The sequence below is a fragment of the Mixophyes fleayi genome, chromosome 6 (genome assembly GCF_038048845.1).
Source record: "Mixophyes fleayi isolate aMixFle1 chromosome 6, aMixFle1.hap1, whole genome shotgun sequence".
NCBI lineage: Eukaryota > Metazoa > Chordata > Amphibia > Anura > Limnodynastidae > Mixophyes > Mixophyes fleayi.
The window spans coordinates 179,231,390-179,246,146 of NC_134407.1; the positions used below are offsets into that span (position 1 = coordinate 179,231,390).

The 14,757-nt window shown below is 40.1% G+C and overlaps 2 protein-coding genes across 2 annotated transcripts in view; both read right to left on the bottom strand.

Annotated features, from left to right (window-relative positions):
• Window positions 1-14,757, bottom strand: part of IFI35 (interferon induced protein 35) — a 721,240-nt gene that overhangs the window by 366,288 nt on the left and 340,195 nt on the right. The window lies entirely within an intron of this gene.
• Window positions 1,402-8,857, bottom strand: LOC142094858 (amine oxidase [copper-containing] 3-like). The gene is made up of 4 exons (XM_075177429.1): window positions 7,199-8,857; window positions 4,292-4,577; window positions 2,655-2,784; window positions 1,402-1,790 (listed from the first exon to the last, which is right to left on the bottom strand). The coding sequence occupies exons 1-4, from the start codon at window positions 8,778-8,780 to the stop codon at window positions 1,506-1,508; spliced, it is 2,283 nt and encodes a 760-aa protein (XP_075033530.1). The 5' UTR covers window positions 8,781-8,857; the 3' UTR covers window positions 1,402-1,505.

Sequence of the window (14,757 nt, forward strand, 5' to 3'; positions counted from 1 at the left end):
TGCCCCAGCTAATGGTAGGTATCCCTCATAGTTTTGCCCCCAGTTCAGGTTATCCCTCATAGTTGTGCCCCCAGCCAATGGTATCCCTCACAGTTGTGCCCCCAGCTAATGCTATCTCTCACAGTTGTGCCCCCAGCTAATGTTATCCCGCACAGTTGTGCCCCCAGCTAATATTATCCCTCATAGTTGTGCCCCCAGCTAATATTATCCCTCACAGTTGTGCCCCCAGCTAATGTTATCCCGCACAGTTGTGCCCCCAGCTAATGTTATCCCTCATAGTTGTGCCCCCAGCTAATGTTATCCCTCACAGTTGTGCCCCCAGCTAATGTTATCCCTCACAGTTGTGCCCCCAGCTAATGTTATCCCTCACAGTTATGCCCCCAGCTAATGTTATCCCTCATAGTTGTGCCCCCAGTTAAGGTTATTCCTCATAGTGCCCCTAGTTCATGTTATCCCTCACAGTTGTGCCCCCAGCTAATGTTATGCCTCATAGTTGTGCCCCCAGTTAAGGTTATTCCTCATAGTGCCCCTAGTTCATGTTATCTCTCACAGTTGTGCCCCCAGCTAATGGTATCCCTCCCAGTTGTGCCCTCAGCTAATGTTATCCTTCATAGTCTTCGAGGTAGGAGTGGCAGAGACGGTTGTTGAGGGGAGGGGGGCCCTGACTGTTTCATCTGTACTGGGCCCCATGATTTCTGATGGCAGCCCTGAGTGTCACTATACTCACTGATACTGTTACTAGCATTGCATTAGAATTGGGGAAGCCTACAGTGACCTCCTAAACAAAAGCATGCCAAAGGCATGATTACTTAGCCCACTCAGTTCATCATTGGTTCCCTCCTGTATAACTATATGTGTTCATTTGTTTCTAACCCCATTTATTTTACAATAGCTCTACCAATGTTTACACTCAATAGAGACTTGGTCAGGGATACCAATTATGCCTTGATTAGGGATGGGATGGGGATGGCTTCAATGTTATGCTGGTTACTCAAGCTGCAATATTGGGCAATGCATTATGATCCTTCTAAAATTTATAGAAATATTATCAGGAATGTTAGTAAATATGTAGATTACTGCTCCCAGCCTGTGTGTGCACTCATCTTCTGACCATAGTAACAAACTCAATTGCCAAGTTGGCAAGTTTTGTACAATTTGCCCACAAGCATGCCCGTTCAGTAATACTATTGCTTTTACGCTAAAGCACAGGATTTTAATACCTATCACCAGTTTAAATCTTAATTTTGCCTACATAAAGTTAGTTATTACATAATAGGTATCTATGGACTGAATGGCGCAAATCACTGTTGCCCCAGCTTTTCTGGAATTGCTATGATGGGACCTGTGCTATAGTCAAGAAAAGGCAGGAGTACAATTAGCTTATAAATGATACCAATTAAATGATGTTATGTAGCAGAAATCCTTTTTACTGATTTTATCAACCAATAAAGTTTGCACTGAAAACCATAATTCACAGCTTACAGTCACATGAAAAGTCAATTTTGCTATAGTATAATATAGGTGTTATCAAACCCGTTGTAGGTAAAAGGAGGCGCTTTGACAGCACATGAGACACTTTCAGATAAACACGCTAATGGATTGACACTACACAAGCTGACGTCATGTGGCTGGAAATACACCGCATCCTCAGAATGGACTGAAGGGTCCTCATTAAAGTAATTGTAAGGTCGGAGGTAAAAGCCCACTCCATTTCCTGCTGTCACTGTATTGGGGATGTCCTCTGCGTGGGGGATATGTAGGAATCCAACTGTGATCCAAGCCACCAAGTCCTGGAATTAGAAAGTGATTTATTCTGTTTTAAGTCAGCGATTAAGCATTAAATCTAAACTCACAAAATGATACTCTGTCTAGCGGTTCTAAAATTACATTGGGAGGTATTTAAAAAAAAATGTACAATGATTTCTGCAAAAAATAAGAAACTTAAAAAGATTATACAGTAAAGTTTTGACAACATACTCCTTATACTGGCTCTACAACAGGTTTAGGCAGAGTTAAATTAAGGTACATCTTCTGGTCACAACTCCATTATGTGAGGATATTACTTAAAAAAGAAAAAGTTTGCACACTCCCATTATATGTATGCATATGTTGAATTGCTCATTAGCTTTACAAATCTTCACCCACATGTTTTATGTTAATGTTTGTGAGTCTATTATAGTCAAGGCAGCAACAATTTATATAGCGCCACTAATTCCGTAGCGCTGTACAGAGACCCAACTCACATTAGTCCCTGCTTCATTGGAGCTTACAGTCTAAATATGCAGATTTCATTGCACTTGGTATAGAACCAGGGGCGGGCTGGCACGTTTAAGTCCAGGGGGCGCACAGGTGGCCGCATCGCATGTCATGTGATGCGGCCGAAGAAAATAAATAAGAAATATTGCATCGGAGGGGGGGGGCGGCCCTAACAACGGTTGGACTGAGTGGCCCAGCACGCCCCTGTATAGAACGTAAGTCCCAGCTTCCAAGCATCAATGGTACAGTCATTGCTAAGCTGACTAACTCAATCTTCCTGTACTGTCTTACAGTAGCCGTGCAGTAGGATTTTTCACAATGGGCAAGCCATGGCGGGAGCACTAAAGTGAATGAGGAACACTAATATAGAAGTGTGGCCTGGCATCACAAATACTTGCCTTGTCTTCAATATTTTCATCATCAATAAAGCTAGAGAATTTGACAGTCGGTGACCACGGATCATTTTGGTTAAAGATGCTACTGCTCCGCTGCTCCTCGTCTTTGTGTTTGGTTACAGCCAACTTGTACCTATAAGACACAAATTTATACACTTTAGTGGTATCAACCCTAGTAGATTACAAAGTTAAAGTAAGTAAATATATATGGAAATGGGAGAACTAACATGTATATGAGAAATAATTTCACCTTCTGAGAAGAAAAATACACGTTTAAAAAGAGATGATAAAAAAATACACAAAGCCATAGGCAAAAGACTTCTATGAACGCCATACGAACCATAAGTGATTTGTAATATCTTGAGGGATCTATTAAACCATGTGGAAACGGCTGGGTCTAAGTGCACTTGCAGCTGCCTCACCCACAAGGAACATCCCACATAAATATACTGGGGTTAAAAATGAGCAAAGCTCCAGCACAATGTCACGCAAATTGAATTTAAAGCAGAGACGCAACGTTCTGGTGACAATGGGCAGGTTCCGCAGTGGTTTTGTCATTCCACAACATGCCAGTCTGAACTGTAAATTCCAAATTTCACAGACTGCATAGACTAGAGCTGGGATGAGGAATGTGTCAATTCATTCTTCTCTGTGATGCAGTTGAGGTAGGAGTTGGGAATTCCACGCAAAACAATAAAGATCATTAAGTCTACTCGAGGAACGTAAAAATTCTGTGCAAAATACAGAATGAGGCAAATATTACATGGAAAAGTTTTCAAGATGTTGCTGTTCTCTAAATGGGACTCTGAAAACTTTGCTGATGGATTCTACTCTATATAATCCTAGGCTGTCCAACATGACGCCCGCTTTGTGTCTCTTAGCTACCCATTTCATCGACCCATTTATAAACCTTATTTACAGGCTTCAGTTCATAACAGGTGCGTATAACCTATATACAGCGATCCCCATGATAATCATGGGTACTGCTTGGAATTGTGAAATTGAAAGTAAACATATTTCACGTGTAACTCAACAATCATGTAGTCAACAGACCCAACAATATATTGTGATTTATGAATATGCATTGCATTTTATACTTCTTTATGCAATAGATCTTACAACATACAGAGCAAGTATTATTATTATTATTCATTTTTATTTATAAAGGCGCCACAAAGTATCCGTAGCGCCGTACAAGGACAAACAATGGCACAGTACAAGGTGAAACAACACAGTACAAGTAACAGTAAGCACTATAACTCTGGGGGCTCAGTCACAGCAAGAAAGAGAGGGAGGGAGGGGAAAAGTGAGTACAGGCAGGTAACTATGGCCCAAGGGGGTGGGCATGGAAGACAGGTTAAGAGTCGCGGAGAGAAGCGAGAGGAGACAGAGGGCAGAGGGAACGAGAGGAGGTGAGCTGAGTAGCTGGAGAGCGCAGTTAAAAGTGATGGAAACAGGAGGTAGGAGAGCCCTGCTCAAAGGAGCGTACAATCTAAAGGGAGGGAAGACAGACAGACACATGGAGTCGAGTAGAAGTGATACTGTGCAGTTGGTCTTTATTAAAAAGCAGGGATACATTTTAAAAATCTGGCACTGAAACCATATATTATTATGTCAGATATCATAAGGCAATCACTTACTTAGCCCAGTTCATTGAATTATGGACGGCACTCTTCTCTGGCAGATAATCCCCTGCAAAGGAAACCATCTGGATTCTATAGGAACGCTCATGATCCCACTTATTCTTATCTTTGCTGGCAAACTGGATGTACCGGGGCATAGGTCCATGCAATTCAAACGCTGCATCGGTCTCAGATGTCAGGACTTTCTTGGTTAGCTTTGTTTGTTGTAAATGCAATTCAGGGTTCCAGGGAGCAGTCACATCCTCAAATGCCATGTCATGAGCCACCAGGGAATTATTTAATCCTGTAATCAGACATTTACATAATTATAACATTTACCTATGTATTGGTTATAGTGCAAATTTGTGTATGTCATAATACTCTGCAGGAGCACTTAAAATACATGAAACTTTACTTGTGCTTCATGTGTACAGACACACACAAAGACCATCCTAGGCAACACAAACTATGGCTGGGTATACAAATCTACACAACACTACACCAGGCTAACAGGATATAAGAGCCAAGGAAACACTTTTTGGAGCAAGTGGAGAGAATTAATACTTTTTTTTAATTTTAATTACAAATTAATCAATCCTATCATACTTACCTCTCCATTGTGTTGTGTACATCGCAGAGCTACATGTTTTGAGAAACAGTGCTTCCCTTACACATGCATACAACACTCTGGGATCCAGCTGACACCCACACTAGTGTTCTCAGTCTCTATATCACACCCGTGTTAATAATAATCGCCTTGCACATTATAAATAAATAGTTGATGATGATGATTATGAAAGCATTGTAAACTGCACTGCTAGATCTGTAAACACTATCACATTACTCAGGTGCCCCTGCTAACATCACCACCACAAATCAGCATGTACTTCCCTGCTCCTTATGAAAACATTACCTAGATGATTATCTTAGGCTGCTACATGAGGACAGCCACAGAGGGAGTTACAGCAGGCTAACCATAGGCTGTGGTTGAGAATATATATATATTCCATTTATTACGTGGAGCTCCCCCTGAGCCCACACACAATGCCGAGATTTGGGCTTGAGAACGTGGACATATATTCATTTTTGGGGCTAACCGATTATTAGTCAAACGTTCACAATCATATAATCACTGGTGTGATACTTCTGAAGTGCCAGGAAAGGGGTCTAGTTTTTACAAACCCCTCTTTCTTACTGACATGGTAATGTATTTGTTTCATTTTTAAATGCCAGTTAACTTCTGTAAAGCACATACATAGAATAACATAACAGCTCCACACAGAGTACTAGTTTATATCTGACAGAGATTAAAGCGTTTGGCCACTGTTAGACAGCTGTCTCTCAGTTTTACCTCTCCCTTGAATGGAATCTAAGTCCTTCTGTGCTGGTAGAATTTTTTTTCCCAAGACAGTTTAAATGAACACATCTTATAAGCAATAGCATCTATGTAATCTTGGTAATGAGTAATGACCAAACTGTAATGTACAGTAATATTAAGGCTCAATTGACACTCCTAGGTATTGATTATAAGCATGCTGCATTGTACAGGACAATGAACATCTCTTCATATTCCTAAATACTGCCGCAAGTATCTGTCGTATTGCCCAGTAATAATAACATCTATATAGCTACTCATTACCAAGTAATGATAATGAACATTCCGCTCTGTGCATGGATAATTAGGGTCTCTGTGTACTGTCAAGGATTAGTAATGCATGTGCCAGATTGTATTCTAATACTGATATGCTGTCCCCTTAGAAATTGATCATGAACAAAGCATATGTGTATACAACATACATTTGCCCACAACAGTATTTATTTTTAAGTATTTATGAACACCCTCCTCATAATAAAACATGTGCATGAACAGCAGAACTGATGTAAAATAATGCTGTGTACAGTATCTCGGTACACTCTCAGCCAATGTGCCCTGCTGCTTTGCACGTACTCATATTCAGTACTCTCTAAGTTACTGGGAGTAATCCCAGTTGTGCTGATAATTAATATTCCTAAAGGATTATGCTGCATTTTGCAATAATTATACAAATTAAATAGTTGCTACAACAAATGTAATGTCTAATGCACATTCTTACCCATTAATGAACATAATTATGCTGGTTGCAACTTATTTTGCAGGTATATTTCTTTTGGATCCTAAATCCCTTATCCCTCTTTCTAGATTTTTAAGGATACAAAAATTTGGTGGTTTACTAAAGTGTATTCCTAGCTGTTCTGTTCGTTGCACATAATCTTGCCATTAATAATGGTTTGTTTTTTAATTTGAGTGTCACTTACAGTGCCCATACACTACAATTTAGATGATAGGTTCAATGACTGAAGAACTGTGGACACAAACAGGCAGGGTCTAAAAATCATTTACATGAGAAATCTCAACATTGTAATCAATGATGTCAAAATTATAGTCAGGAAGCAGTTATGTCATTGCTTCACTATTCTGTGCTAAGAAGCCCAGTATTAAATCAGTCCTTTCCTATAGTTTATGAGGGTATTTAAGACACCAGGGAGTTCCAGGTCTTGTTTAAACACTTGCCCAGCACAGAACTCCTCTGTGACTTCTAATATCTTTATAGAGATGTGAGGGAAAAACAGCAGAGATTTCTGTATCGTATTGGCCGGCAATGTGCACAACCAGACATTGAGGCGAGGCAGCACCTCGCTGCTAATTGAATTCCCTCTGTATGACTTATTAGGATTTATGATTCCAATGATCACTAACATGGAGTGATCATGTCATAACATTAATGTAATAGTTCTCACCATCTTCACATGAATCTACATGGTCATACTTCCCCCACTCTGAAACTACTGTACAGCAACTAAAGAGCAGTATTATTTTAAAAAGGAACTGTACCTTGCCATCACCACTCAATGTTGCATCATTATTTTGCATTCATATTTACTTACCTCCAACATCCAGGTCCACCTTGTAATTTATAAAATGTGTGTGGATGGTTCCCAGTGTGTGAGGCCCGACTCTGTTTCCATGGTTTATCCCTCCCTCCATGAAGAAAGATGTACTAATATATCCTGTTGCATGGATTTTTGACTCAATAGCCCCATTTTGATAGAATATAAAGTCAAACACATAATCATAGTTTCCCAGTGTCGCAATTGTTCTTATGACCAGAACAGTGTTGGCCAAGCCACCATAGTAGTTGGAGCCTAGAGTTGAGAAGTGGCGTCTTAAAGGCATACCAGAGTTGAGTTCAAAGATGCAGATGGAACCTTTGTTGAGTACCCAATGATCTGAGTCAAGCAAGTAATATGTGTCTATGTATGTAGAGTGATAAGGACAATCAATCCCACGAACCAGCTGGTAAATAGAACGGCCAATGCCAAAATGTCCATCCATGTACCTTGTTGACATCCCAGTTGGAGCATTGGAACCATAAACTGAGATAGCTTCTTGGATACTAAGCTCATAGATTAATCTCTCCCCCTTGAACTTGATGTCATATAGTCTGGCTCCTGTGTTTATATTAACCCCAAATGCAAGACTCCAGTGCTGGAACAAAACCTGGTTGTTTTTGACACTATAACGAGAACCTTGTGGCTCATATTGCATGGGTATATCAAAGACTGTCCGTTTTTGGGGTTTCAGAGAAGCAATGTCATTTTGAAGATCAGGCTTTTTCATCTTAACTGTCTTCAACTCCCCCCTCTTATATTGCTCTCCCAATTCAGACAAGCTTTCAAAGTAACCCCCATTGTAAAAAACTTTTTCCACAGTCCACTTATTTACATCTAGGTTTTTGTGATTCACCAATAGTTCCATCCCAACTGGGTGTAGAAAATAGCCACTTCCATGTGTGTTGAAGAAAAGACCAAACCAGGTGCTCCGGTCTCCAGACTTTACGCCCCTTGGAGCGCTGGTCAAAACTGCAAAAAAGTCACTATCAGATTCATTATGGCCAAATACTTCATTTAGGAAACTTTTTGCTTTGGGGAACTCTTTGAGAAGCAAATGCATTTGTATCTGTTTGTACTCATTGCCGATCACTGGTCTACGGTGATAGGGAAGTTTGCTTTTATATTTCCTAAGGGTAACATCATTATTGTATGTAGGGTTAGGGAGAGGTCCCACAATATACTCTTTAATTTCAGGCTCCTTGTGACTCCCAAAATAAACTACAGCTAATGCTTCTCTTTTGGGCTTGGATCCTCCGTTATCCAAATACAATAAGACATCTTTTTTTTTGGGAGGTAGTAGTTCCACAGAATAGATGCAGTTGGAGGCAGGGTCAGCTTTAGATATATCCACTAGGTCTTCATTGAGATTCTTCTTGAGGTATTCCGCCACTTGGGTAAGTTCTTCAGGAGTCAGATCTGCAAAGACCAAGCTCTTTTCGTTGTGCTTTAGAAGTGAAATTTTCTGATTTTCAAAACCACAGGACTTTGTTTTAGATCCAAGCAAAAAGACAGACACCAAAGCTACAATTGTGGCAATTGCCAGAATCAGAAGAGCACTGAGAACTTTCACATTCATGTTGCTGTTGTAATAAAACCATCTACTCCTTCAGTGCAAGCTCTTGAATTCAGTGACTTGGCTCAGAATGAACTTATTTTACTCATTCTGAGCCTATTTATCTGTGCTGGAACCTCAGAGGAAATTGTTGAAAAGTAGAAAAGGGAGGAGGTAAAGAACTGGATGACGTGGGAGAAGCAATTACAGTGATTTATTTTGGCACCTTCTTAACCCTTAGACCTCAAAAGAGCCTTTCACAAACCCAAACCATGAACTGATTTTTTTTCATTGTAAATGTATTATGGTGCCTCAGAGCAAGGATTCACCTTCAGATAGTCACAATATCAGACTAGATCTTTCACAAGATTTATCTAAAAATAAGTTGATACATTGTAAATGAGTCAAATTAGCTGAAACATTTACACATTTAATTGCAATTCTGATTGTATTAATTACAAGATTGTGACATTGGTGTTTCAAAGAAAATGAATAATGTGGCATTTGTGTCAGCAATCAACACCAGGGGGCAAATTTATCAAGCTGCGGGTTTGAAAAAGTGGAGATGTTGCCAATAGCAACCAATCAGATTCTAGCTGTCATTTTGTAGAATGAACTAAATAAAGGATAACTAGAATCTGATTGGATGCTACATGCAACATCTCCACTTTTTCAAACCCGCAGCTTGATAAATATACCCCCAGGTGTTACGAACCCCTGTATTATGCAGTACAACATTTTACAATACATCTGAAATAAAATGTACATATTGTACCAGCAAACTTATTTATATTTAATCATATTAGGGATTATGAGGAACCATTAAGCATAAAATAAAAGTAGATATAATAATATATTAAGGAAATATATATATGGGCGCTAGAAATAAATATCCTCAGGATTTAGAAGCTAATAAATCTGCTGCTTCCTCTAAGCAACCTGCTGTGGTTGCTTCCCAGAATATGTAATAGTACAAAAATATATATAGGGAAGTGCTGATATAATTAGCTGTTTATTTGAACATATAAAATTAACAACATATAGCACTTATAAAAACAAATAATCCACATCTAAAGCAATCCGGATTGCATATACAATCATCTATACCAGATAAAAAATACTATACACCAAATCTGATAATCACAAATGGTATATGTAGTGCACATAGATTTTATATTGGCTTAGCCTTGATATATCATCATCATCATTTATTTATATAGCGCCACTAATTCCGCAGCGCTGTACAGAGAACTCACTCACATCAGTCCCTGCCCCATTGGGGCTTACAGTCTAAATTCCCTAACACACACACAGACAGAGACAGACAGACATAGACAGACACACAGACTAGGGTCAATTTGTTAGCAGCCAATTAACCTACCAGTATTGTAACAGTTAAAGAGGCAGAGTCTGATGTAAATGTGTTTAATGGCTTTGCACACCCCAGTGTGAACAGATAGACGTGTCACCTGGGGGCAGTTCAAAGGACTCCTGGGGTGAGATCTAGACTATTTGTGACACTTGAATAGACTTTTAGGTACCGCTCAGCATGTGGTATGGCTCAGTGAGGCCAGGGGCTAATATAGCCTATATGTAATACTGTATAGACAAAAAGAATTCAGTTTTAAAATATGCCACCTTCTTGAACGGGGCGGTGTCATGTGCAAGCTAATTCTTAGGCATAAATCTGCAAAAATATGTTTGTGAATTACTTCCTAGAAATAGTGTGACATGGTTCTCTTAGAAGCTGTTAGATCAATGGGTTTTGTGTAAGGTAAACTCATACATGCCAACTCTCCCGGAAAGTCCGGGAGACTCCCGAAATTCGGGTCGGGCTCCCGGGCAAGCTGGCATTTCTCCCGCATCCCAATCTCACACCGAAAATCTCGTCATTTGACGCGATTCTCGGTGAATCACGCCATTTTTGAGGGCGGGAGGGGGCGGGACGAGGCCAATCGCGTCATTTTGGCCCCGCCCCCCGTTACGCAAATTACGGGCCAAAATGACGTGATTGGCCTCGTCCCGCCCCCTCCTGCCCTCCAGTCACGCCCCCTCTCCCGGAAACAAGTTTCCAGGAGTTGGTAAGTATGGCAGGATGCAAATGTGAAAGCCTTTGAGGATATCTCTTGCAAGACAATGAAATCTAACACATGTTTGGGAGGCCCCAGACATGCCGACTGCAGAGACTGGGTTGTATGTTAATGACAGATTCAAGCTGAATAGGGTCACAGGAAAATATTATCTCATTTTCTCCAATATCATACCTACCAGAGGCATGTGTGTTATGCAGATAAAGGGAAACTTATGACCTGTTGTGTGGAGGTAAAATCAGGTTTGTAAGTCATATGGGTGAGAAGTTAGGATAGTGTGACAAAAACCTGTCTCTACAGTATAAGCATAGAACCCTAATTTGCATTCTACAGTCCTGTTGGTTCTGACCTGAGGACGCCGAACTCGCGGGTGTTGAAGAACCCGGAGCTTCATACATTTACCCCCAGGTGTTGTGAAACTAAAAGTCCCAGCATGCTTTGCCAATATATAGCAGCTTATTGCTGGAAGGGTATGCTGGGACTTGTAGTTTCACAACACCTGGAGTGTCACAGGTTAACCAACACTGGTATAGAAGATACGTATATATCTGATTGAAACTGCAAGTGAGATGCCAATATGTAAGCGGAATTAATCCTCCATAGGAGTCATCAGCTCAAATATACACAGTCTTAAGGGCACTTGTGTCCAATATAAAAGTATCTCAGTGTAATGAAACTTAGCTGGATGTTGTGCTGATGTCCGCAACTTTCTACATCTCAATCGGCTTTCTCATCAATATCAGGCTCACAGCCTAAGTTCCGGATGTCTGTTAGACTGTAGTTTGTTGCGAGCAACTAGTGCCCGTGGCGCTGCTGAATGGGAATTCACGGAAGTGACGTATCGTCATTTAACTTACGCGTTTCTCCGTCATCAGTGACAGTTTCATCACAGGTAAGTATCATATTGGAGCCATCCTCTTTATATACTATGTTGATTCTAAATGATTAACCCTTCTATCGCCTCTTAAAGTCCACAGACGAAAAAAAGGGGACTCAATACTCGGATTTTCAATCATAATAGTATCATCAATAGACTTTCATATGGAATCTTTTTCACTTATTGCATTTCAGTTCTTCATTATACATACTAATTATCAATGGTATTGAAATCTGGTTAATTGCCACATAAGTCGTTCTTCAAAGTCCATGGGGTCAATGTATCATACCCCGGTTTTGTCAACTCCCGCGAGTTTGGCGTCTTCACAGCTTAAATTTAAAGCGGCGCTGCCTTGTTAAGGGAAGTTTTTGACAAAACCGGGGTATGATACATTTACCCCCATATCTCCATTCTGATGGCACATATATAAACATAAACAAGCTATCCAATTGATAAAATAAAATTATAATAATAATCAGGACAATGCTCCTTTTTAATCTAATAAAGGCAGCATATTATTGATATATTAATATCAAGTGCTTAAATGTAAAAAAACGTAAATTATATAAGATGAAATAATAAATAATGATAATAATATAAAACTATCTGAGTCTGAGATGGATGTATCAACAACCATCTAACATAAAAAGAGAGAAATTGAGCATAAAAACAAACAATAGAAAATATGCACCCATTAATTGTCATTAGGGATGTGCACCGACCACTTTTCGTGTTTTGGGTTCTGATTACCTTCAGGTTTTTGGTTCTAATGGGTTTTGCCAAAACACCCCCCTCAAGGTTTTGGGTTCTGATTTTTTTTTAAAAAAGCATAAAAACTGCTAAAATCCAGATTTATTTATTTTTTTCACTCCTACACTATTATTAACCTCAATAACATTCATTTCCACTCATTTCCAGTCTATTCTGAACACCTCACACCTCACAATATTGTTTTTAGGCCAAAAGGTTGCACCGAGGTAGCTGGATGACTAAGCTAAGCGACACAAGTGGGTGGCACAAACACGTGCACAACACGTGGCAGGATCTGTGAACTCATATAGCAGTACCACTGGACTTATATGGCAGGATCAGTGGACTTAAACAGCAGTACCACTGGACTTATACGGCAGGATCAGTGGACTTAAACAGCAGTACCACTGGACTTAAACAGCAGTACCACTGGACTTATACGGCAGGATCAGTGAACTTATATAGCAGTACCACTGGACTTATACGGCAGGATCAGTGCCTTGCTTGCAGTCTCCTAGGTAACGCAAATAATCTGTACAAATATGCACACAGGGGCATGGCCAGCAAAATATGGAACACATACTTTATGGATACTACCATTGTAGCAGAGGGCTGTAAAACTGGAACATGAAAGCTAATCATAAATAGCTATAACATTAACTGTAACACAAATTAATACATATTTACAGGATCTGGTTCATACACATTAGTTATGCATATAGAATATATGGATTTCTGGTTAATTATATCACTATCAATTCATGTTTTTCCTGCAGTAGGAGGAAGTGAGCCGCTATGACAAAAAACACAATTTGCACATATCAAAATTGCTTCAGGCTGGAAGTAATAAAAAATAAGGGCTAACATTGGTGTTTCGCTAGACATCCTGGACCGATCATTAAAAAGGAATGCTGGGAACTGTAGGCTATCCATTACCCTAGGAAGATTTTAAAAAACTTATTGTGGAAAATGTAAGGTAATCTACGGCCAACCTTCAGTAAATCAGTAACACACCCTCCCTCTTCCCTCTCCAATGCCCGAGTGAAGATGGCGGCGGCAAGCGGGGGAATAATGTGAATCCGCATCTCGCGAGATCCGACGGCGGGATGATGAGGTTTTGCCTCGTTCTGAGTTTTGCGATTGGCGGGAATACCCGAACAGTGCTCGGATCAGGCTCGGATCCCTTCCTTGTCAGCAGTGGTTCCCCTCACCCATGCATATATTAGTGACTTACCGGTACAGGAATTGCATCTTCGGGTAGACATGGTTACTATACTTCCAGTCACTGGATTCCTTGTTTAACAAATTGCTCTGTATATTAGCGAATTTGTATTGTTGATCAGCAGAAAATTACAGATATTCCTCAGCATGAGCCCTCTTAATAGCTGGATACGAGGAAGAACTGTTGGACCTGGTCTTGTCTGGGTAGAAACACAATGTCCCATAATCATAAGAGTTTCGGTTGCAGGCAATAACTGTGTTAAATTGCTGATAGAAGCATGACGATGAGTAAGATTTATCCTGCAGTGCACTTGTCCCATATGAACCTTGAAAATGCCTTAAAGCATCATAGCTAGAAGAGTAGAGGGATATCTGACCCACAAACCAGTCCTGTCCATTAAGCAAGCTCTCAGGGAAAGTGCTATTCACAAATTAAGAACTCATTTCCCCAGGATTTGCAGGACTCAGATAAGGGAAAGGAGCTCAACAAAGAGACCAGGATGATACAGGGCTGCCCTAACACAGAAACAGCGCAGCACGGCACAGCGATCCTCATCACGGTGACCTGCACATCCAATGTATGGCATTGAATGGCATTCTGACAGATGCAAACACATACCTCTGCTGCTAAATTGGCGTTACAATTCTGCAGAGTGCATACACACTGCAGAATTGAAACAACATTGTTCCATCATTGAATAAGATTTTTATTTCAGTTTAAAAATCTCATTCAGCGATATTACGTGCTTTGGAATGATAATCGTTCCTCGTTGCAGGGTACATATTACTGTGATATCTGGTCAACCGGTTGTTTATCATCTGGTTGGCCCAATAATTAACTGAAAACACAGTAGTGTGTACCCAGAGATAGTCTATTGACTGACCCTACATGGAGACATACAGGGCCTGATTCATCTCAGCAGCATCTCTCTGTGTATTGTAAATTGAACAATAGAATGCTGTATGTTTTGTATAGGTAATACTAGAAGGCCCTCTGTATTGTACAGCTAGTACAAGAATGGTCTCTGTACTGTATAGAGATAACTATAATGCTCTGTGTATT